General features: G+C 34.8%; 1 protein-coding gene across 1 annotated transcript in view; it reads left to right on the forward strand.

The window, feature by feature from the left end:
* LOC129218497 (cyclin-Y-like protein 1) overlaps positions 1-26969 on the forward strand; it is a 103214-nt gene that overhangs the window by 12363 nt on the left and 63882 nt on the right. Inside the window, exon 2 of the mRNA XM_054852783.1 lies at positions 18192-18422. Coding sequence (XP_054708758.1) covers positions 18278-18422 — 145 coding nt within the window. The 5' untranslated portion in view covers positions 18192-18277. The remainder of the gene's footprint in view (positions 1-18191; positions 18423-26969) is intronic.

Consider the following 26969-nt stretch of genomic DNA (forward strand, 5'->3'; position numbering starts at 1 on the left):
TACAGGACAACAATGTCCAAAATCTGTTACCTACAGATTGCTGATTTAATTTGCCAATTAACAATTTTTACAAATACCTGCTGTCTTTTCATGTTCATATATTGTGTTCCAGGTATGTATACTATAGAATAAAAGCAAAATTGATGTCAAATTTGAAAATTTTTGAAATTGTTCAAAGTTAACTTTTTTGTTCCCACCTTTTGAGAACTGCCCAGGTAAATAAATAGTAATAATAAATTGAGCGACATTTCGTTACATTTTGATGTCATGCTGGGACATATTACTGGGTTATAAAAGACTAGGACCTTAAAAAATTGATGTTTGCTTTTTTTTGTAACCAGTTAAGCTCTTTTTCTTTTTGTAGAATGGCTTTTTATATCTGAAATTTGGCTATCAACGTTGATTAGGCATATCCAACACATTTAATGTGAATATCATATTAGATTGCTAAGCTGTTTCACACAATAATTCTTTAAATCTGTGATCAAAATACAATTTTTGGGCAAAAATTTATTGTTTTGTATATGATTGGTTGTATATATACATAATAGAATACATACAGAAAAGTATTTTAGTTGAATATAAATTTTTGAAATAAATACCCGGGTATTTACCCATTTTGGGTATTTACCCGGGCATATACCCGGGGTATTTACCCCTAAAAATAAATACCCGTGTATTTTACATCACTATCGCTGAATAAACCAGCATATTTTCCAAGACAAGACAGAAATCTTTTTAGTAATGCAAAAAATGAATCAGATGTTAAAGCCGACACAATTTCAAATTGAAAAGCATGGGATGATAAACATACAAATATTGTAAATACCTTTTGCAATGCATCTTTAAATTGATATTTAATTTTAATATAGAATAGACCTACGAAGTCAGTGCCAGCATTCAAAAAAGGGAAAGGTTTGTTTGCAGCGTTCGGGTGGGAGGTCTCCCATTTTATGTTCTAAAATTTGTGGTTTGTATTTTGAACAAATCACACATTCATGTACAATTTTCCGAGAGAAATCTCTCCCTTGAATTATCCAAAATTTTAATGTAAATGCATGCAATAGTGCTTGCACACGTAGATGGGAAATTCTTACGTATAAATCTAATAAAATAAGTCTTGATAACTTATGATTTTTAGGCAATGCTATTGGATTCTTTGCATCAAAGGGTAATTTGGAATTTGATAAGCGACCTCCAACTCTTATGATATTTAAACCTTTATCATGAAAAGGTAACAACAATTTTAATTTACTTGAGATTTTAACCTGTTTTCCCGAACTTAGCTGCAGAAAGTCATTATTAAGACATTCATGCTGAACAATCGATAAAAGTTTCAATTCACTGGCAGTGACCTCATCTGCAGTAAAAGGTCCAGCCTTCTTTATTTCATTCTTGCAGTTATAAATGAACCTAAGAATATAACTAAATACATTAATTAATTTTCGATAATTATTACTCATATTCAAGGAATTTCCCAAAAACACGTTTTTTGTAACAACTAAAACAGTTTCAAGAATATCCTTCAATTCACTGAAATATAACGATTGATTGAGATCATTCAGTTCAAAAGAATGTTCACTTAATAGAGGTATTAAAATCTCTGATTCTTCCCACCTCTGCTGATTTGACAAGAGAACACCTGCATCTTGTCCACGGGAAATAATATCTGCTATATTATCTTTGGAAGAGGTATGTTGACACTGGTGATTTTGATCCATAGGTTGACTTACCTTCATTCTATTGGATACAAACGGCTTCAACTTCGCGGGATGGGTTTTAATCCAGGTGAAAACAGTGGTCGAATCACTATACAAGTAAATATGGTCTATTTGCAACTGTAACACAGGTACAGTCTTGGATGTAAGTTGCGCTAATAGAAAGACCGTTGACAACTCTAAACGAGAAATTGTTGAGGTCTCTAGAGGAGCTACCGCTGATTTATTGCACAAGAGACTCGTCGTATTTACGCATCTATCGAATTCAAGTAGACAACTGATCCAATGGCTTGTCTTGAAGCATCAGCGAATCCGTGTCGCTGAATAGTAATTGCATTAGGAAGAGGATTAGATCTTGGAATTTGCACTTGATTTACAATTGAAAGTTGTTTTAAACAGCTCCACCACTCTTTAGGGGGATAAGGATCCGACCAGTTGAGTAACAACACCCAGTCTCTGAAAGAACATTTTTTCCTTCAAAATGAATGGTTGTATTAGACCCTGGGCGTCGAAAATTCTAGAAATCGTAAAAAGAACTTCACCTTTCATGTAATTTTCCTTGAGATTCACAGTCACTTTAAATGTAAAATAATCCGAACTTGAACGCAACATTTCCAATGTCTTGCCAGTCATTTCTTGAGGTGTAAACGAATGTTCAAAGTTTGTGTGTAGTAAGTCGGGATGGTTACACCGATTTATGGAGTTCCATTTATTCTTTATGCAAAACTTGAATGAGATCAGACTGTAAGAACTTTGCCTGATCCAAATTTTCCGATCCTGAGAGAACGTCATTGACACAAAAGTCCCCGCGTGTGACTTCACATGCATCGGGAAAATCTTTATGTCCTTCATCTATCAAAGCCCTTAGAGTGCGAGTGGCAAGGAATGGCAAATGTATTTCCGCGACATCTCGGGAGCTTCCCAAATTGCTTAATGACCTACTCTTTTCCTCTATTAGAAGTTTTACTAAATCTCTACCAGAAACATCACGTTTAGCCATTTTACTGAAATATTCCTCGCTATACAACTCTTTAATATAAACTTTCTGATTTATCCCACTATTTTCAGGAAAGGGTTCAATCTCAAGAAATCATTGAGTTGCACGATTTAAATTTTCTTGTTCGGAAGTTAAACCCGCAAGGAAGTTTGTTTTTACGTTATTCATCATTCCAGATGACTACAAATCCGAACACAGTATTTTGCAAAAACATCGAATTATCATTTAATTTAAATCTCCCCGGCTTAAGTAATTCGAAAAAGAATTCGCACCCAATCAATACATGAATTTTACCAGGAATAAAAAATTCAGAATCCGCTAATTTTATTCCGCTGGGGAAATCCAATTGCGATACATCAAGACTAGTCATCGGCGTTAGTCCCGTAATTTTTGGCAAGATTAAGAAGGTAGTCGTTTTTGAATTATCTCCCTTCGCGTTCGAAATTGTAGCTGTTACTGACTTTTTTGTTACTGACTTTCTGTACCATTAATACCAGAAATAAAAAGATTCGATGTTTCCTTTTTTAGCCCAAGTAATTTAGCAGCTTCATAAGAAATGCAGTTTACAGAACTACCACTATCTAAAATTCCTCTCAATTTAACTTTCATTCCACGCGAATTGGTAACATATATTGAAACGTACTTAAAGTTTCAGATTTCTGACCTTGAAGCACACTGACGAGTGACGCTTCTTGTTTATACAATGATTCTTCTATCGCGGAAAACGAATTGTTAACATTTACATTTGAAGGTACCAATTTACCGCAATTATTGCCTTTTTTCATAATGTAGCAATGTATTATGCCTTTCAAAGCATACAGAGCATTTTAATGTTGATCGACAATCAGCTTTGTGTTGCCTTAAACAATTTTTACACAATTTATGTGTCTTTATAAATTCTAAGCGCTGTGAAATATCTAAATTGTTAAACTGGTTACATTTAAATAAAGATGGTTCCTTACACAGAAGGCAAGGTTAAATGTTTTTATCGGCATTAATTAATAAATTCCTGGGTTTTAACTTAGGATTTCGAAACTCTTTTACATTTTTGTTAGAAATATTCGTATTTAATTGATCAAGTACATTAGATCTATTATCTATAAATTGTAATAATTCATCTAATGACGGAATTTCTTTAGTAGCTACAGATAGTTCGTATGCCTTTCTAGTATTTTTGTCTAGCTTTTGAAGAACGATGTTTGTTATTATCGCATTTTAAAGATCATTACATTCTAAATTAAGCGCTTTTAAGCCTCCTAAATTCTTTTTAACTTTATCAGATAAATTTCTCAATAATTTTGAGTTTGCGAAATTTATTTTTTCTAATTCCAATATTTCCTGAATATGGAGATCCACAATTGCGCGTTTATTTTTATACCTAGACTCCAATGCACTAAACAAGGATTTAAACGTGTCCTCACTAGTTTCTAACATTTTTGCTTTACCTTGTAAGGCAGCTTTTAAATAGAACAATTTTTGAGTTTCTGAAATGTTTTCATTAGCAGAAATCATGGATTGAAACTAACCCTTAAAGTTAGCAAATTCTTCAAATTTACCGCTAAATTTAGGTAACGGGATAGTAGGCAATTTAGGTGCCAAATCAAACTTTAATGAATTGATAGTGCTAAAGTCTTCAGTTTTAGACTAATTCGTTTCATCAGTAAATCTCGTAAGGAAATATTTAATGTTTACCTCCAGAGTTACGCAGATTGAATCCAATTCCACGAAGATTTCATCACACTCGATTTCTTCTTTTTCATCCAACTTTAACTCACCATATAACTTGAAGAGCCTTTTCAATTCTTGTTTTATTTCCGAGATAGCACTTAATTTGTTTTCGCATTCAACTTTAGTCTTCTCACACAATTCTTTATCGTTTTCGTCGAATTTAGTTGTAAGCGTGAGCTTTGGTTTTACGCGTCCCCTTAATCGGTTCAACTCAGCTTTATTATACGTTTTTGCCATTAAAGCCACATTTGTAATATTAGGGCCAATAATTTTTCGAAATTAAAACTTCAAAAACACAATTTTAAGGGATTTTTGATGTTGTTCTGTAATTGGAGTATTTCCTCTGGAAAATTCGCGAAATTGTTGACTTGAAAATGAAATTTTAAATGCTCCGTAATGCTTCTGGTGTGTGAGGGGGGAAGAGGGGATCTTCAGAGGATCAATATTTTGAACACTTTCTTATTTTCAGACGAACTAAAGGGGAAAAAAAAGAATAGGGGGGGGGGAATTAGCTTATCAATAAGCTGTTGCTTTTGAATATTTTTAATTCAAAGATTTATTTTTAAAAGAAATCAAGATCTTTCCCTAACATTACTATTAATTTCTAAAAATCACTTTGTTTTCCTAAAACATGTTCTTTTCTTTTCATCAATAATAAAGGTTTTGAAAAACAATCAACTCAGCATTCTGGTGGAGGCTGTGGGCCCCCTTTCTGGTTGTGCCACTGTTCTATTTTGACCCGTCTATTTCATGGTTGGTTGGTTCATTCATGTGAGCGCCAGTTAAAGGATTAAAAGTAAATTTCATTTCAAGTAAAACTTTGGAAATACAAAATATCCGCTCTTTCTTCAAAACACTCATTTTTTTTGGCATGTAATCCTAGTTTACTACCTAAATTTAGTGAACTAGGATTACATGCCTATATATATTGTGGGGGGAGGGGAGGTTCACCATTACTTTGGGATCATGTACATGGGCCTCTTCTGAGTTTCCAGGGATGAGATTTTTCCGGCTTTGGCCGGAATTCCGGCTTTTTCTGTTGGCTTTTAAAACCTTTCCTCCTTTTTTTTGCCTTTTCAAGCCTTATTTTTCTCAAAAATCGGAAAAAAAAAAAAAATACTATTTTTTAAAATTTTCGGTTTCCAATTTCTTACTTGTTCTATTTTTTCGCCTTGAAGCTTCGTCCTCCGCGATATCTGCCAAGAACGTACGTTTTGGAATCATACCAACGACGTCAAACACATGCTGCGCCGAAAGTTGCATGCCTCGTTTGAGATTTCAATCTTTTTGCATCCTGAAAGTATTTCAATTATTTTTATTGTTGGGTGGTTTTTTACTCTTTTCTACCTTATATCCGCTTATTTTATTCATCATTTCAATAATATCTTTATTTCTTTAATTTATTTTAGAAAAAATGCAAAACTCAATCAAAAAATGTGGCTTAGCACCCACAGTCTCGATTTTTTTTTTTTTTTTTTTGATTTGGCATGGCTGCTTTTTTTGTGTATTTAAGAAAGCGTAAAAAATATTCATGGTGAATTTCAAATGGTTTAGGTTTTACAACCTGTTAAAAGTTTTGAGATTTCATGATTAAATGAGGCAGCTGCAAGTTGTTCTTTTTATTCCAAAATTGTATTAGGAAGTTTTCAAAAACAAATTTTAGGTTCCAATGCAAGGAAAAAGATAACCAATCGTTTATATACATATTTATTTATTTATTTTTAATTCTTACTATGAAAAGTATGTTCTACCACATAAAGAAATTTGAGATTTTTCTCTCTGTTGTAAATTTTTACTTTACAAACATATAATTTTAAAATTTATGTTCTCACTCGTTTAACACTATAAACTCAAATGTTCTTAATGAAAAAAATGTATTTTTCTCTAAAAAATATGAAAAGTTGACACTATTGTGTGATGCAGCCAAGATTGAACTCTGGTTCCCCCAACCCTTTGTTCAAGGACTCTGGTTAGAAATTGTTGCCTCTTTTTCAAAATTTAGATTTATTTAGGAATAAACACCCTTGCAAGAAATGGTACAATGCAGCAAATTGTACAAAATTATTACTCATATTTAATTAAATACGTATTACCTTTAAAACTGGTAAATTAGCCATTTTTTGTTGAATTTTTGGATATCATGGCTTCCAGGTTCTATTTTGATGCATTTTTGGATATCATCCCTTTCACGAAATTTTTTTGGATATCATCCCTTTTACGTAATTTTTTGGATTTCCTCCATTTTGCTCTCTGACCACTCTCATCCCTGGAGCTTCAGATTGCGCCGCTGTGGTGCAGTTTAAAAACAGATGAACTATAGGTTGAAATTATTAATTGGTGGATGAAGACAAGGATACAACTTTCACACATAATTCATAACAATTGCATTGATAATATCCAAATTACATTTCATCATCATTTTTAAATAAGATATAGATCAGTGGCGGCGCGAGAGCAAAAGTAGACGTCGGCGATGCAGTTTTGCGAGGCCCTTTTAATCGTAAAATATTCTCAGACAAATAATTGAATTCATGGAATTTAATTTTTGTACTGCTAGGACAAAAACATTTCGTGGTTAGTAGCGCAGTAAAGAAGTTTTTTTGGTATTGGGGGGGAGGAGGCGGCATATTGACGGGGGAAAAAATTACATGACAGAAATAGGGGTCCGGGGGTTCTCCCCCGAAAAAATTTGAAATTTATAGTTTAAAAACGCCATTTTACGCTTTCTTTGCTGATATTAAGGGAGAAAAGGTACAGGGGGTCTCGGTGGGAATTTCTAGAAATTGAAGCTTTAAAAACGCAATTATAGGCCATATTTATTGACTTTAGGATCAGAGACTGTCCCAGATCGATTCTTAAAGAAAAAAAAAGTCAAAATCAATCTTCTGCAAATTCTCGAAATTAAAGTTTCAAAAACGAAATTTTAGACAAACTTTGAAGATTTTACGGGAAGGAAGGGAGCTCTTCCCTCGAAAAATTTTGAAAATTATGGTACTAAAAACTTTAGCAATATTTTATATTCAGGAGCCATTCCACTTAAACTTTTTGTTAATGTAGTTTAAAAAGCCTAATTGCTTATGGTGTAAAAGAAAGACCGTATGGGGACCCTTGACCAAATATTTTCTGAAATTCAAGCCTTAAAAATGCGATTGTAGAGCCATTTTTTGTAATATGTAATTGTAATTTTTGAAATTCAAGCTAAAAACGCAATTTTTGATGTTGTTGAGTATTTGGGGGCTATAAGCTGGAAATATCGCGAAATGTTAGATCTAGAAACAAAATTTCAGTTGCTCCATAATGCTTTCGGTGTGTGTGTGTGTGGAGGGAGGGGGAGTTTGGAGGAGCAGCATTTTGAACATTTTCTTACTTTTAGATGAACTTAGGAAACAAGAGAAAAAAGAAAAGAACTGAAAAGAAGAGCAAAAAGAAGGGGGGGGAATAGAGTTAGCTGATTAATAAGCTGTTGCCATTGAATATTTTTAACTCAGGCCCCGACAGAATTGGGCCAAACATTTGCTAAGGCTGGGCTCTGTGCAGTTTCCCCTGCACACACTATTTTGATTACTTTTGCGTCTGTTGTATTTAATAAGAGCTTCAATCAAAGACATGGAATTATCTTAAAACTTCTGCGAATTTACTTCGGAGAATTTTGCGAGGCCCTACCTGCGCGAGGCCGTCGGCATTTGCCGACGTCGCCGACGCCTAGCGCCGCCACTGATATAGATCATTTGACAAATAATTTTTAAAAATCCTTTGCTTAAAAACTAGGGGGCAAAATAACTCTGCCCATGGCTCAGAAAACGTAGGGGGCACTTGCCCCCCTCCTGTCTTGTCGTTCAGTTGTTTTCATTGGTCATCCAGAACGAAAGTTTGCTTCAAAACAATTATCTTTTGACAAACTTTGATAAATACCAGCCCTACTTCGTCCAATTTTGCTTGCAATGCCCATCACTTTCCATCCACACCCTTTCAAACGATAGATTTGCAAAATTTCATTTTTAGAGAACTGCACATTGCGGGACATCTTGGCAATCGTTCAGAAACAGAAACACAGGTTCGTTTTTCTGTCAGAAAACGTGTGTGTCATAAGTAAATGACCTTGTTGTATGCAAATTTTGAGTATCAATACTAAAATCAGGTTTTAACATCGATTATCCATATATTTTTGGGGCAACATTTTTTCGTTTATATTTTTTAAAATTAGATCTATGATCGATGAAAATTGTTTGAGAGTTCTATAATTTTTGTCATCATTCGTTATTTGCACAGCTTATTTCGTCTCGCTTACTTGTATAGTTAGCTCTTGGTTTCAATAAAATGATTGTCTATAAACTTTTAGGGCTCACTTTAGCAACCTTTATTATTTATTATTTCCCCCATCTCCCCCCTTTTTGCCTGTCCCAATTTTTTTTTTACCTACCCCAGACATTCAGGCTGGCTACAGCCCTGATAAAAATAGCTCTTTAAAACATGGAATATTCTTTTTTTTAGTGCCAATTTGTCATAACCAAATTTTTTTTTTTAATTTTTAGGAATATTTGCTGCAAGAAAGGATTTAAAAGTTGAAGTAATTCTACCTTCAAATTTTAAATCCTTTCTTGCCATTGAATATTTAATTCAGGAAGTTCAGCTTGGCTATTTGAAAAGGTAAATAGAAGCAGTCATAATTTAGACATTTGGGGAATATCAGTATCAGACATGTTTTGGAGTTACTAAAGGAGACTTTTAAATGCAAAAACAAATCAAAGTTATGCATTCCATCCGCAAGCTCAAATATGTATGCTGTAATGTATTTTTAATTTAAATTGTGTGAAATAGATCATAACGTCAGATTTGCAATGCACTCTGATGTATAAATTCTTACATCACCCAACTCCAGCCAGACAGGCAGGCAATAGGGTGGGCCAAAAAAACTTTTTTCAAAAACTGTTTTTGGATAGTTCGGAAAAGTTGCAATATGTGTTCAAATTTCACTAATATACGGTAATATTTAATCATGCCCCTTTGGCATTAAAGAGTTGAAGTAAAGGCAAAAACATACTTTCTTTGTTAAAAAAAAAGTGTTCCCCCAAAAAAATTAAAAAAGGTTCTGGCATGCAGCAGAAATGTTACGTGTTAATCAGTTGTAACCCTCAGAAACTTTTATGAATTTCGTCCAATATTTAGATGCATCCCTTCAACATGTATAAAATGAAAAAATGAGGATTTTTTTTTTCAAAAAATGAAAATTTAAAAAGTATGTTTGAAATTAGTACTAATTTTTTTTAATCAGTACAAGAAAGTCAAATTCATTAGAAGATTTTTTCTTTAAATTGCCTGTTTATATAAATTAACCCAGATTCAAATCGTAAAATAAAATATTTATACTTCATAAAGTGTCACTACCTGAATTTGTATTTATTTACCTGAAAAATAAATACAAATGTAGATTTTAATGCAAAACTCAGATATTGAGCCAGACTTTGAACTTTTCTGTTCCACAACTGTTCCATTATGAGTTTTTTTTTTTTTATGCTTGCCAAATAATTAGTTGGTTTTTGAAATAATTTTGTGTTCAGTTTGTATTTAAATTTTTTTTGCAAGTATGATTTAGTTTGTTCTTATGAACAATTATGCAATATAGAAAGAAATGTTCTCCCTCATTTTATTGTTTTCTTACCTGACGCTAACTTACTACCACATGAGGGGTTATCCAATTTCTTTTGGATTTTGAATAGGGTTCACAATGGGAAAAAGAATTGGGAACCACTGTTATAAAGATTCGGCTCAATTTGAGTAGGGTCTGGTGGGGGAAAGTGGTCAATGGGGTAAAGTGATCATAATTCAAATAAATGGCTATAGCTTGGAAATTAATGTTCGAATAAATGTAAAAATTTTATTTTAGGGTAGTGCATTTATAAACTATATTTTGAATACAAAATTTTACAACTGGCAAAATTTTATTTGGTAAAAAAATATTTTGTGTAAATATGAAAATTCTTAAAATCTAAACACCTTTTTTAACTTCCTTGGGAAATTTTGTTTGTTAGAATTATGAACAGATTGACTGCACAGGAAGCTTCCTACATGTCTCAAGAACTCTTACTCATTAGCAGTTAGCTGAATCTATTTTAGGTAATTTTTTAAAACAATTTAAGTAAGATGGGGTAAAGTGGTCATAATATTAGGCTTAACGAATATTGTTCTTCTAAAGTCACTAAATCTTTAAGTATAAGGCAGATATAAATTAAACATTAATTTCACTTAATATGTATTGTTTTTACAATAAACAGGGTTAAATATGTGAGCATATGCGTATGTATACGCATATACTCGTGTAGGCACGTATAACATATTCACATAAATGCACCAATAAACACGTATTTGGGTACATGCAAGTATTTTTTATCTATACAGATATACATTCGACTATACACGTATATTCTTGCTTATATGCTCGTATATATACGAACAATTATATACTAAGGGAGACACGTATATACGCGTACGTACTCGAGTAGACACTTGCATACAAGCATATGATATACATGTACACAGGGTGAGTCTAAACTCTTGGTCAAATTATTAAGAGGTGTTAGACGGGAGGATAAGAAGCAAGAATCATAAGAAACATCCAGAATCAAACTCAAGGCTGACGCGCTACATGCACGCAAAGCCAGAAACTGATGGATGCAAAACATGTCACAAATTTATTACACAAAGACAATTTTACACAACATTTTAGGTTTTAAGAAAATTTTAAAGTTATTGATGAAATTTGCGGCCGGCAGATGTAATATATGCATCGCAATCACTCTGTTGCAATTACGAGACTTTTGAAAAGCTTTTATCAGTCGCTGCACCTTCGTTGCGATGCGTGTATTAGAACTACTAGAGGCCGTAACTCTTAACAACTGCTCTAAATATGTCTTGAAAACTAAAATGTCGGGTAAAATCATCTTTGTGTAATAAATTTGTGACCTGTTTTGCCAACGTCATTTTTTTTACTCTTTGTGCACGTAGCGCGTCAGCGACCATAAGTTCCTTTTGATTATTTGCTTCTTATCCTCCCCTTTCACACCACTTAGATTTTGCAAAAAATCTTGGATTCATTCTGTAAGCATACATGTATATTAGCGGATATACTCGTGGATATACGTGGATACATGTACTGGTGTATACACGTAAATGCACGTATATACGTCTAACAGGTATATAATCGTGTTTACACGTAAACATACCAATAATACTCGTGCTTTCATATATATTTACGTGAGTAGACACGTACAAACACGCACTGGATATATCCACGAATTAACTCGTGTATACTCGTATAAGTATGTATGTACACTTATATATGCATATATACGTCGACTGTACACATATATAATCAGGTATGCACGCATATACTCGAGATACAAGCGCAAAACACGCATATGATGTTCTTTTCTACGCTTTACTCGCATATACACGTATATACTCGTGTAGACACGTATACACTCCTATAGGTAATCACGTATACATGCGTGAGTATATACGTGTATACACTCGTGTATACACGTATATACTTGAGTAGGCATGTGCTTGCATCTGATGCATATATGTATCTATTCATATATGAACATGTTTACTCATGTCTACACTACACGTATAGTAGACTCGTGTATACCCGTATATACCCGTACATATACTTTTAACTATAAAAATAACCAAAATATACAAAAATTAGGGTTATTTGTAACGGTTTTGCAGTTTTTTTAAACTATGATCACTTTACCCCATGCTATGACCACTTTCCCCCATCCCATGGGGTAAAGTGGTCATAAATACAAAGGGAAATGAAAGTGTTATAAAACTACTTAAATTCCATTTTTTTCCCCTGAAATGCAATGTACCGTGTTCTTTAATAATGCAATGTAAAATAACAACAAACAAAGTTAAAGTGTATAAAGAATTTATTGTTTTTATTATCCACCTAAGTTGAAAACCTACGATTTTATGACCACTTTACCCCACCAGACCCTAATACCCTTAGCAAACCTCCTTCAAGTTTCTACTTCAAGTTTTAATTCAAAACAATAAGTGCGGTAAATCCTCTTTGATCTGCCACTCCTCTTAATGGCCAAATTTTTGCGGCACTGATTTTTTAGCCCATAAACTTAATGTTAAAAACACCCCGAGCAATGGCCGCCAAGTGGATACGTCAATCTAAATTTTTCGGGAAAATGTTGTTTCTAATCTATATGGTGTCAGCGCACCTAGAAAGTCATGGATTTCTACTTTTATAGAAAATGATCATGGAAAGTCATGATTTTCAGCAAAATATGTTCAAAAATCATAGAAACTGACTACTGGTCATGGATTTTGAGCTCAAAAACATGCATATTTATCGAATTGTTCTGATTAGGTGCAAAATTCACTCATCTAACCATTTTTTATGCTTTTTCGCATCGGTCCCAATTTGTCACACATTTAAAAATCCGATTGCATCCGCTCCTGCAATACTCTCTAATTTTTCTTTACTATGCGATTCTACAGTTTGGACAACCATAATTATGTGTTAAACATAACCCTCTATATGTGTCTAATTGTGTAGTTGAGGACTTGTAGACTTTTAATTTCGCCGTTTTCATTCAAATCGAAAATTTTAAGTCATTTTTATCTGACTTGATTCAAGTGACTCATAAAAATTATCATTAATTTGCAGCTGTCTTAAGTTAATGAAGATTTTGGAAGATAAAATTGGTCTAAATAATTTAGGATTTTATGGCCTAGAGAAAATTTAGAAATCAGGGAATTTTCCAATGTAAAATTTTTAGATTCCAAAAATGTTGCAGGAACCACAAATTCGGGAATTTTTTTTATATTTGTAGCCTATCCTATAATTTTAACAGTTATATCTCTGGTAATGTCTGGTAAGTTAATTATTCGATACTTTAATTGAATATTTTATTATTTTCTGATCATTTATTTTATTTATTGTAAAACTTAATTTTAGTAATTACTTGATTTTGTTTGTCACAGATTTTTTGGAAAATGACTAGCTTAAAAAAAATATTCATTTAAGGGCATTTCCTTCGTGTCGGACGTATTTTCAGTTTTAATTCCATTTACCAAGCATAAACTGTTCCAAAATGATCAAATTTATTTACAAGATACTACATCCCACTGAATAAAAAATCATGTTAGTTTTTGAAAATAGATCCCTAAAGTATAAATTAAAAAAATTTAAAGAGTTGGTGTCGGACGTAAACACACAAATAGTAAAATTGATGGTTCACTTAAAAATTACTAAAAGTCTGTGATTTAGCTTACATTTTTTAATTTTAAAAACAGCATAATTCTAAAGTATGCTTATGATTGAAGCATATTTCACAGTTTTCAAATGATATCATAAGGAATAAAATTATTTAAAAGTATTTTTAGCTTGGTGTTGGACGTAAATTTTCGGTGTCGTACGTAAATTGTTCATATTGGACGTAAACTATTGCTCTTAAATGTAAATACATAACAATGATTACAGTTATAAATATGTAAATTATAGGTTACATGTACTGAAACAAAATTTACCTAGTAAATTTAAAAGTAGGATTGATCGGGGGAAGTGGGATACTGGGGTAAGTGGGTCACCCCCCCCCAAAAACTGAAATATCTATATGGTTTTTATAATTTTTTACATTGATCTTGTCATGGTTCATCATAGTGATTAGTTTTGCATATATTTGGGTTACATGGAATTTTTTTCTAGGTCAGAAAACTTAGTCGAAAAAAAAAATCTGAACAATATTTTTTGGCGAGTTTATGCAGCATTTTTCAAAGAAGTGTTTCCCGGTTAGCATTTATTTTTTTTATGATCATTAAACATTCATGTACAGTTTAACTTAAAGTGCATACTGCAATCAGAATTTTTGAGAAAAATATTATTAAAACCTGTTTTAGAGGAGGGGCCCCACTTACCCTGTAAAATTTCGCTATGAGACATCCCCACACTATGGGGTAAGTGGTCCCCCCCCCTAACAGTGAGGTTTTGAAAATCAAAAGCAACTTTGATGAAATGTTTGTATTAGTGAAATACAATACAACTATGATGACTTAGTTGGAATTGATAGTTCAGCTACAAAAGCTGGTGATTAGTTACTTGTGAAACTTACCTGAAAGAAAACCATCAAGATTTAAATGGGTTGAATGTTGATAATGGTTCTTCCTTAGCCAACTTTACATAGATGCAGTCATTTAGTGTTTCTAATTTCTTTTTCCACTTATAGTTTTGGCAAATTTTCCAAAATTGATCTTAATCAACTGTACTACGTTCATTCAACACACCTTTTCTCAAAAGGGGTCCTACTTACCCCTATCAACCCTAAATGAATAAATTACCCCTACAATAAATTCACTAAGTTGTTTTTTATGCATGTTTCACTTTGAAATTAAAGGCAAAAAAAGGAGAAACACAGTTGAAAACATATGTTATTTAAAGGAATGTAACAGTGTCGGACCTAAATGGTGTCGGACGTAAAAAAATTTTTTACGTCCGACACCTAGGTTTTAGTAAAATATATTCACTTGTTACAAAATGAAAATAGGTTACATCAAAGAGATTGAAATTCTTACTTTGTACCCAAAAATACATGTATGTAGCTTGAAAATTATTGACTCAACATAATTAACTGCGTATTTTGGTGTCGGACGTATAACACTTAATGTACCCCAGAGGAATTCTTTTACAAATCGAAATGAATTATATTTTGACACATTTTTGCAACATCATCAGCAACACTCTGTATCTTTAAATGGTTATTCATCTCAATTCATAATAGTATGTATTTTTTGGAAAAAACAGAATTTCTTCGAGAGTCACCAAATATGGTTTGAAAATACTCAAGATGTTGACCTTGGTTTAACCTGCTGTAACTTATTTATAACTGAAGTAATCAAATTTTAGACAGGCATTTCAAAATATACAACTCTTTACCTTTAAAATGACACCTCATTTGTTTAGAAATTTTAATTTTGGAAATTTGATCATCTAGTTGACCTTATCATGGAATTGCCCTTAATTGTTTATAAAATATTTATTTAAAAAAATTCAAGGAAAAAAAGGAATAAAAAAAATAAATAAAAATCAAGCTTTAATGTTTTGCTGTTCACTAGTATTTTTACATTATTATTGCTGCATACATTTAAAGCTTCTTTTATTTTGAAAAATCATTTTCGAATCAAAACTTTTTCAATATTTTTAGTGACTGAAAAAATATTGTGTATCATATCAGATTTTTCAATAAATTTGTTTACATATAAATTCTTACCTGTGGAAAAATTTTGTATGATTTATTGGAATCCAAAAAATATTTTTAAAAATTTTATATAAGTATGTCCTTAGTAGCAAAATAATTAAGTTAAAAATCTAATTTTTGCATAAAGCAATGCAAATTAAAATCTTGTATTAAGTAAACTTATTTAAAATTTTGTAACAGAGGGGACAAATTAATCTCTGGAAGTCTTTTTAATGTAAAAAAATAAAAATATTCGTTGAATGAAGAAAATCACTACACCCATATTCAGAAACAATGAACCTTCATGTATAAAATGAAACTGTAAGAAAAACCACTATTTTAAACAATTATTGCTGTTTTATACAGCAACATTTTAAATGAAAATCAGAAATGCCTCATTTTTCTCAAATTGTTTATATAACTATGCAGTCTGTCAAAAAGTCATTTAATCCAAAAACTTCAATAAATCTCCTTCAAAACAGTATCAAACCAAGGCCGTAGCCAGAGGGGGAGGGGTTCAGGGGACCAAAATTTTCAAAATCTTGCATGCTATAAAAAAAAGCTGTTGCAAATTTCGTTTTTCATACTTCAACTCGTAAAAAATCAAGATCCCCCCCCCCCACCATATCACCAAAAATCGTCTAAACTTTGTTTTCAGAGCTTCAATTTCAAAAGAAATTCTGTTAAAATTACCGAAGAAGGGCCTCCAAACCTCTCTTCCCACTAACATTACTGTAGATGTTCTGAAATATGCATTTTAAAGCTAACTTCAAAATGTTTTTGAAGGATGTATCTCTGCCCCCCCCCCCCCCCATCTTGCTAAAATCAGTAGTCTTTTATTTAGTTTTCATGGCTTAAATTTGGAACATTTTCCAGGGGAGAACTTCCGAAAACACCTCCCCCTAACATGATTGAACCAAAGACAATTCAAAATTGGTTTTTAGGCTCTTAATTTTGGAAAAGTTTCAGATCAGAGTCTCCAATCCCTGTTATCCTCCCTAATATTCCTCCTAATATAACCTAAATATCCTCCCTAACTAAAGGTAACTTAAAATTGCATTTTCAGAATTTTGATTTCGAAAATTTGTGGGAGGACAGCAGCTGCTTACCCGCCCCTTATGCTGTCGTACCAAACATAATTGAAAATCATATTTCTTGGACTTTTGATTGCAAAAAAATTTCCCTGGGGAACCTCTTTCCCTTGTCTAACGTTACCAAAGAGAACTTTAAAATGTGTTTTAAGAAGGGAAAGCTCCTAAATTTCCATCTCCTTCCTGTAAACTCACCCAAAGAAAATTTGCAAATTTTATTTTTAAAGTGTTATTATCAAAAATTTGAGTGCCCCCCGAACTTCATCTTTTCTCCCTCAGCGTGTAGACCTTATTATAACTTTGAAAAGTTTCTAAATTAGAGCGACCACCTCCTCCTCTAACATGTCAACATGTATCCCAAAATTGCATTTTTAAAACTTCAATAACCAAATTTTCTGTGATCAACCCCAAATGAGTTTTTAAGGCTTCAAAAATTTCCAAGGGAGCATTCACAAACCAAACATTTTTCCTTGTGTTACTACCAAATATAGCCTGAAATTGTGTCTATAATGAGATACCAAACCAAGTGTCAGTTTGGCATGTATTTCAAAATATTAAAAATACTCCTAGGTCTGCTCCTCCCCTACAAACAATAATTTGGGCGCTCCTGACCTTCAAAGCTCATGAAAAGTGATTAGTGGTACATATTACTATTTCATGTTCCAACTTGAGGACCAATTAAAGGTCCTCATGTCATTGGTATCTTTTGCAATTGCGACATTTACAACACCACACATCTTTTTCTGAACCCACGAAACTTGCACATTATTGAATTTTGACTAAATGATATTATAATAATAAATTTAAATTACTGAGGAAACATTTGCTCACATTTAAACATTTTGAAAAAGTAAATTTAACTCTTGGTAATTCAGTAAAACTACTGTTCAAAAGAAAAAATTTAAACAAGCAATAATTCCCCTCCCTCCCCCCCTCCATCTTCTGATTTTTTTTTTTTTTTTCATTTTTCTGTTTTGCCTTCCATCTATTACCGTATGTCTACCAATGTGCAATAATGCTTCAAAAATCAAAGAAACACGTGACTTTTTTATCTTTTGGAAATTTAAGACCCCCCCCCCCCAAAAAAAAAAAAAAAATCCTGGCTACAGTCTTGTATCAAGGAAAAGGTATTGCTTTAAGTTCAAAAAACTATGGTTTCAGTTGGCTTTGAATGACTCATACTATTTCCCCTTTAGAAAGGTCTCAAAATTCATTTATGTGTTCGATATGCTTATATTATCTGTTATAGAAATTATATTTGGAACTGTAATGATAACCCTTTCTAGCAGGGGGGGTGGCCACTCAGAGAGGTTTCACTGTAACTAACAACAGAAAAAGGTATGTTACTTTTTAAAAGGCTGTGTTAAAAACTGCAATCATAAACTAATGATTACTTTTTTCATAGGTTATTATTGATGACATGCAGTTATATCATGAAAGGACACTGTTGCAAGGTTTTTGAACTCTTTTCTACTCAAAGTACTCTACAACATGGGGAATAAACTTTCATGTTGCGCTTGCCAAAGCCCTATATATGAAAGAAAACTAGAAGATCATTATTTAGAAGCTTATCGAAATTCTTTTCCTGATGAAAGCATATTTAATCTTCAACACATAAGTGAAAGAGAACCTGAAGGTAATGTATAATATTATTTACTATTGGTTAAAAAATATCTCTCTGTATTGATTTTGATAACATTTCTTACTTTAAAAAAAATCTTTAAAATAATGAACTATCACAAAATTAGTAAGGTGAACAAATAACATAAGTTTTAAAAGTCAACTATTTTGTAGTTAAAATAAATAACTTTTTTTTTAATTTCTTTTAATTTTTGAAGGTTAAATTTTAACAAAGTGAGAGAGAGAAATTGCTGAGTTAAATTTACTATTGGGGTACTCACATTAAATAACTAATTATAATGAATACTGAACAACTGAATCTATTGTAACGGATTCGGTGCGACTTCCACTTTCTTGAAATGAAGACACAGTTCTTGATAAAAACACAGGAGCTTTATTTACACTATGTACAGGAGAGATCGTCAACAACTGCTAAATTATTCATCAGCAATTAAGCAATTATCACACAACACCGTAAACTCAACGTTTACACACGTATTTACTTCCAAATACGAAAACAACACAGCAAAATGCCTCACTATAAACAGAGCAAATACGCTCTCAGTTCGAAATCTCAATCGAAACTCACTCTTTATCCAGCATAACGGTTTATATACACACCGAAAAGAGAGCTCTCAAAGATTCCAGAAAATGCTACAACGTTCTACAACTACACTTTCATTGATAAAATCAGTGAATGAAATAAGAAAAAAAAAGAATAGGGGGGTTGTATACTTCGGCCGAATGTTAAGGGGTTGTATATTCATTACGGGAAACTATTTACAGGTTACGTTACTACAATAATTACTATTTACAGGATTTGTAACATTGCCCCCTTCCCAAGGACTGCACGTCCCGGGCAGTACAATCCCCAGAAAGGGTGCCAAACTTCTATCACAAGTTCACAATTACACACATTAAATAATAACCAATAGTGCAAAGGAAACAATAATAACAAGAAATATTGCTAAACATTAAAAGCAAAAATTATCTACAACTTTTATGTTATCAACCATTGTTGTTTACGTAATACTCATGAACAATGGCCATAGTATGGGGCTAACCGATCATAATGTACAACCCTAGGTTTTGCATTAGGTGATTTTTGGATCCTCACTACGACGTCATTCAGTCGGTTAAGGACTTTGTAGGGTCCATCCCAATGCGACTGCAATTTGGGTGAAAGACCTTTCCGTCGGATGGGATTCCATAACCAAACCTTGTCGCCGTCGTTGAATTCATGTCCAGTAGACCTTGTGTCGTATCGGGTCTTCATCTTCTCCGCCGTGATGTTGATTCGCTCTCGTGCGAAGTTATGAACGTCTTCCAACCGGGCCTGGAGATCCTGGATCTACTCCTCAGGCGATGAAGGCGCATCCGGAGGACGACCGAAGACGAGATCACAAGGTAGCCGAAGCTCTCGTCCGAAGAGCATCTGAGATGGGGCATATCCGGTAGTCTCGTGGACAGCACTGCGGTAGGCCAGCAGGAACAAAGGTAGCTTCTTGTCCCAATCCTGTTGATTTCTGGATACCATAAGTGAGAGATTATTCAGGATTGTGCAGTTAAATCTCTCCACCATGCCATCCGATTGTGGGTGTAGTGGTGTTGTCCTAGTTTTCTCAATTCCGAAAATTTGACATAGGCCCTTAAACACAGCAGAGATGAAATTCCTCCCTTGATTGGAATGAATCTGCAAAGGTGTTCCATATCTCGAGATCCAATGTTGGACTAGAGTTTCTGCTACGGTGGTAGCTTCTTGATCTGGAATGGGATACGCTTCAGGCCATTTGGTGAAATAGTCGATGGAAACAAGAATGTATTTGTTCCCATCAGCAGTTCTTGGTAGAGGACCCAGGATGTCGATCCCAATTCGTTCGAAAGGAGCTCCAACGTTGTACAGATGTAGCTTCCCTCTGCTTCTTTTCTTCGGTCCTTTACGAGCAGCACAGGCGTCACAAGAATGGCACCACTTCTCCACGTCATCCTTCGCCTTGCTCCAGAAGAAGCGCTCCCGAACTTTATTGAGGGTTTACAAGACACCAAAATGTCCTCCAGTCGCACTACTATGTATTTCTTTCAGAACATCTGAAATCCTTGATCGGGGAAGTAGTAACTGCCACCTAGATGCTTTGCCGTCATCAGATTCCCATTTTCGGTACAGTACGCCATTCCGTAAATGGAGTGAGTTCCATAAAGCCCAGTATCTTTTTGTTGCAGGGCTGAAGATGGAAACGTCCTGCCAGCTAGGGCGCTGACTGTCACTTTCCATGAACTCCAAAATTGGTTTTATGTCGGGGTCTTCAAGTTGATCTTTTCGAACTTGGTCGTCACTCCATGGATCAGATTCTGATGACGTTGAAGTCACTGTCACCTGATAGGCAGTAGGGCTAGTCGTTCCATACTGTTTCTCGATTCGGGAACAATAATTGCAGTTCTCAGGACAGGGTCTCCTTGATAAAGCGTCTGCATTACCGTGAGACAACCCTTTTCAGTGCTTGATCTCCATGTCATATTCCTGGAGCCGCTGTATCCACCTGGCTATCTGGCCTTCCGGATTTTTGAAGTTCAGAAGCCAAGTTAATGAGGCATGATCTGTCCGAAGCAGAAATTTTCGGCCGTAGAGGTAATGGTGTAAGTGTTCTACAGCTTTCACTATGGCCAGTAACTCCTTTCTGGTGACACAGTAATTTCGCTCCAACTTTGATAAGCATTTACTCCAGTAAGTGATTACATGTTCATTTCCGTCAATTTCTTGGGATAAAACAGCTCCGATGCCCTCGTTGCTCGCATCAGTGTCCAGGATAAAGGATTTTTCAGGCTGAGGATAGGCGAGGATAGGCGTTGATGTTAAAGCCTCCTTCAGTCGTAGAAATGCATCTTCACATTCTTTGGACCATTCAAACTTTTGCTTGCTCTCCGTCAGCTTATGCAAAGGTCGTGCAATGTTGGAAAAACCCTTTACAAACTTCCTGTAGTACGTGCAGAGCCCCAGGAAACTTCGCAGCTGATGGATGTTTTCGGCACGACTCCAACTCTTGACCGCAGATACCTTTTCTGGATCGGTTTGTACACCTTCAGAAGAGATGATGTGACCAAGGTAGTTCACTTCCCGGCGGAACAAATTACATTTGGACTGGCTTAACTTCAGATTGGCTTCCTTAAGCCTCTGCAGCACCTTCCTAAGATTTGCGAGATGTTCTTCGAAACTGCGTCCCACGATGATGATATCGTCTAAGTAGACCAGACAGGATTCGTAGGAAAGTCCTCTTAACACTGTCTCCATAAGACGCTCGAACGTAGCTGGTGCATTGCAGAGGCCGAAGGGCATCACTTTAAACTGCCATAAGCCTTGTCCAGTTGTAAACGCTGTCTTCTCTCGGTCATCAGGGTGTATCTCAACCTGCCAGTAGCCGCTCTTCAAGTCCAGGGTCGAAAACCACTTGTGTCCGGAAAGAGTGTCCAAGGTGTCGTCTATCCGTGGAAGAGGGTAACTGTCTTTCTTGGTGATTTCATTCAGTCGTCGGTAATCGACACAAAATCTGGTGGAGCCATCTTTCTTTCGGACCAAGACGATGGGAGAGGCCCAAGGACTGGATGACGGTTCGATTACATCATTCTCCTTCATCTCTTTCAGGAGGGTCTCAACCTCTTCCTTCTTGGCGAACGGTAGTCGTCTTGGATGCTGTTTAATAGGGGGGGTGTTCTCCAGTGTAGATCCTATGCTGCGTTAAATTCGTCCGGCCCACATCCTCCGATGTAGATGAAAACAGATGCTTGAAGTCGTCCACCAATTGTTCCGCAGCAGTTCTTTGATCTTTCGTTAATGGTGCACTCCCAATTAACTTCGATGTCAAGGACTCAGAAGACACAGTCTCGGGGGAATTGATTCTTCTAATGATGCAGTTTACTGGAGTACAAGTTGCTAACACTTCACCTTTCTGGATATTCCTTGGCCTTTCACTCACATTGGCGACTCTCACAGGAATTACATCCTTAGAAAGGTCCACAAGCGTAGATGCTACCAGCACTCCTTTTGGGTTATTGCTTAAGTTGGGGGATTCAATGAGTCCAAATCGAAAACTATTGCTTTCTTCAATGGAGCCGGGTATTAATGATTCCGACCTTGAGGGAATTGATAAATCTGTTTGGGCAATTATTTGATGAGCGGATTTTACATCACTTTCTGCGGGAAAGACTGCTATGTCTTCTCTCGTCGAGTGCAGCTCGTTAGTCTTGAAGTCGAGGTTGAAGTCATACTTCTTTAAAAAGTCCAATCCGAGAGTGAAGGGGTCTATGATTGCAGCAACGAATGCGGTATGATGGTAAATGGCATTTCCAAACACAATTTCTAAGTTCACTTTACTTTCAATCTCGATCTTGTCGCCTGTTACAGTTTGGAGGGTAACGCAGGGCGGCGTCCACAGAATGTTGAGTCCAAATTGACGAGCCACATCTGTTCTAATGATTGTAACATTGGCTCCAGTGTCAATAATCAGTTCGCAGGGAAACCCGTTTACATATGCGTAAACAAACAGTCCATTACTGCCGCCACTCGTCGATGAAATCTGGAAAACTTTAAGATGGGGCTCATTCCAATTTGGCGACCTCCGCCCCCCGAGATTGCCATGGCTTAGTTTTCCTGGTCCTGAGAGGGAGAGGTGCTCTTCCTTCTGGTATCTTGGCGAGCTTCACAGTTTCTTCGTACGTGACCCTCGCCGCCGCATTTCCAGCACTTAAGTGGTTGTCGATTTTGGTCCTTGGGCGTCGAAATCCTTTTTAGGGTTCCTGCAATTTCTTTTATTTGCTTTTCAAGTTCAGCAAAACGTGACGAAACCGGATCAAGCTCATCAGTTTTCACGCCGCGGATTGAATGGCGATCCTTGCGGGTTGCTTGCTGGGCGGCCTCCAACTTCAACGCATACACAACAGCAGAATTCAGGTCTGTGACATCCGCCATTCGTAGAGCTTTCTGGATTTTCGGATCTCGAACCCCGTCGATGTAGTAGTTGAGTGCCAAGTTGTCTCGAACATCCGCAGTGCAGTTGCAAAAAGCAAGATGAGACAGTCTCTCGATGTCTGCCGCAAGCTCTTGCAGGGTTTCCCCGGTTTTCTGGAAATGGGACTTCAACTGGAGTCGGCTGAAATCTTTCTGGCACTTCTGAAATCGAAGCGAAGCTCCAACGCAGATGTGAGGGCGCCGAAATCCAGGCGCTGGCCGTCCGGAAGGGTCTGAAGAATGTCTGCTGCGTCACCTCTCATGGATGCTGCAAGATGGCAGGCCTTGGTAGCAGAGTCCCATCCGTTCGCTTCCGCCACTATCATGAACTGAGTTTTGTAAACCTGCCACGAAGCTTTCCCATCAAATGTGGCAAGTTTAATGGACGGTCGAGCAACCGATGTGGGAGCTCCAAACTGTACAGAGCTGCTTTCCGCGGTCGCCAATCTCCTATCCAGGTCAAGATGTCTTCTTTAAGTTGAATGAAATTTTCTATCTTCTTTTTCCAGTTTATTTTCTACAGCATTGCATCGGCCTTCAACGGTACTTAATTTTTCTTCAAATTTCTCTTTGATTTTATTTTCCACTGCGATGAATCAGCCTTCAACTGCCTCAAACTTTCCTTCAATAGCATCAACTCGATGCTCTATCTCATTAAATTTATTTTCCATCACAGTCTTTACCGAAGTAAGATCGTTTTTAATTTCCTCTTGGTTAGAAACTAGGTCATTTTTCAGCACCGTTAAATCACTTTTCAATTGATTTTGATTAGCCGCCATATCATTTTTTAATTGTTCTTGATTAGCTGCCAAACTTGCAGTCAAGTCACTTTTTAATTGTTCTTGATTAGCCGCCATATCACTCTTCACAGAGGTGATTGCATCAAGAAGTTGTTTTAACTGTTCATCCATTGCACGAGTAATCACCATAAAAATGAAGTCCTAATTCAAAAAAAGTCTTTATGAAAAAATGTCCAAAGTCATACTTACTGCAAGAAAGTCCTGAAGTAGCCCCACGTTGGGCGCCAATTGTAACGGTATCGGTGCGACTTCCACTTTCTTGAAATGAAGACACAGTTCTTGATAAAAACACAGGAGCTTTATTTACACTATGTACAGGAGAGATCGTCAACAACTACTAAATTATTCATCAGCAATTAAGCAATTATCACACAACACCGTAAACTCAACGTTTACACACGTATTAACTTCCAAATACGAAAACAACACAGCGAAATGCCTCGCTATAAACAGAGCAAATACGCTCTCAGTTCGAAATCTCAATCGAAACTTACTCTTTATCCAGCATAACGGTTTATATACACACCGAAAAGAGAGCTCTCAAAGATTCCAGAAAATGCTACAACGTTCTACAACTACACTTTCATTGATAAAATCAGTGAATGAAATGAGAAAAAAAAAAGAATAGGGGGTTGTATACTTCGGCCGAATGTTAAGGGGTTGTATATTCATTACGGGAAACTATTTACAGGTTACGTTACTACAATAATTACTATTTACAGGATTTGTAACACTATTTTTATTAACTGTAAGAAAATGAATTTACAGAATTTGAATAAAATTTTGAAAAAAATTTTAAAGAAAAAATCATTGCTCACAAAAACTAACGATTAATTAATTTTGAAAAGATCGAAACTATAACTTTAAAAATATTGATTGAGAAATTATAGTATTAATAAACATTTGCATCATAATTAATCGGCATCAGCCGATTTGCCGATCAATTGGTATCAGGCCAATTTGATTTTTAGTGCATCTCGGGTTATAATGACATTTTATCTTCATGCACTCATAAATGAGAAGAGGCTACTTGAATGTGTTTAAAATATTTGTATGAGGAATTATGTATGAGGAAATTATGTAACCTATAAAATTTAAATAGACAGTTTTTAAAGAAGAATAGATTAAAAAAAGAAATAAATTGAAAAATAAACAAATTCAGCAGCTACTGGTTGAGCTCCAACTCCTGTTATGTGTAAAAGTATGCAAGGTTTTTATAAAGTTCATATAACATCTCTGCCATATTTGGCAAAAATCTGGCACAAATTGTGAATTTGCATTAATAAAATTGCCATTTGGTTAAATATAATATATAACATAGATGAAACTATTGTTTTCTGACGATACACACATTTCTTAATGTTGATTTTAAAAATACAATCAATTTTCCTTCAGCAGATCCAATTCAAAATAAATATTGTTAGGTAAATCAATTTTCTCATCAGTGTCATTATTTCACAAACAATTTAACAGAAAAACGAACACGAAAATTTCTTCACTTTTTTAATTCCGGTATTTGACAACGACTCTTATAAACTAAACTCAAAAAATATCAAGCAATAGAGCTGCAATGAATCATTGCGGCTTCAAATCCGTTAATGCTTAGAACTTATATAAAAACCCTATTTTCACGCATCCATCCAGAATATGCTTGATTGCCAAAAATGCGTAGAATTTATATAAAAACCCAAGTTTCGCCCATATTGCCGTAAATGCTTAGAACTTACTTAAAAATCCCTATTTTCGCACATCTCTCGGAGCTGCCGGCAGTAGCGAGAATGTATCATTGTTTCAAGAATGTGTTTTTCCTTTTAACTTCGTTCAGATGAGTTACACTCCATCTAGTGAGATAAATATGCCACAAAAGTAATCTCATTAGGATTTTTTTGTTTTTCATTTTTTTTAAATGAAAATATTTCTGTTCAGTATTTTTCTTAAACCTTTTATTTAACACAATATCAATGGGTTTATCTGTAATTTGAACTATGAATTGTGTTGATACCTCAATTGATTATTTTTTAATTGTTGCATTAAGATGCTTTTTTAACCAACACATATTCATTTTTCAGAGCACATGAGTGGCTATGTCAGGTTTGTCAGAAATTAGGGGCGCGGTCCTTGGAAGGGCCTCGCTCTGAGTCATAGTAGTATAGGTTTCAAAAACTTTATAGGGGGAGGAGATTCGGAGACCTTGACGGCGTTGTTAATTTTCCCTTTTACTATAGTTAAAAATTAAGTAACTGTTTGAAGAAAGCAGATAATTTCTTGAAATTTCAAACGCTTACACATCTTACCGAACTATGAAAGATTTTGTTTTTTTGTCAGTATTTTAATTTCTCCGTAATTGAGTCCTGTATTTCCTTTTCAAGCAATATATCATACGGATAGAAATTTAAATATCATTATCGCGAAAGTAGATACATACCGATATATGACGATATATCGGTATATCGCCCAGGCTTAATCCAAACCTTTGTTTACCAGTGTAATCAAACCTAAATGTTATCTTCAGTCAAGTGGTTAAAATTAAAAAAATATATTTTCATATTTTGTTTGATGATTCAGTTCAACTAATATGTAAAATTCTTTAAAATTTTATTTTGATTATAAATAATATTTAAAACTAAGCATTTGTCCTTAGAAACTAATATTTAAGAAAATCCCAGGAACATTATTAACATTTATTTTTTTTTTATTTATTTTTTTTTTTTGAGCTTAAAAAATGATTTGTTCATGTTGCCGTTAGGGTCACACTCACAACGCA

Source organism: Uloborus diversus, chromosome 3 (assembly GCF_026930045.1).
Source record: "Uloborus diversus isolate 005 chromosome 3, Udiv.v.3.1, whole genome shotgun sequence".
Lineage (NCBI taxonomy): Eukaryota > Metazoa > Arthropoda > Arachnida > Araneae > Uloboridae > Uloborus > Uloborus diversus.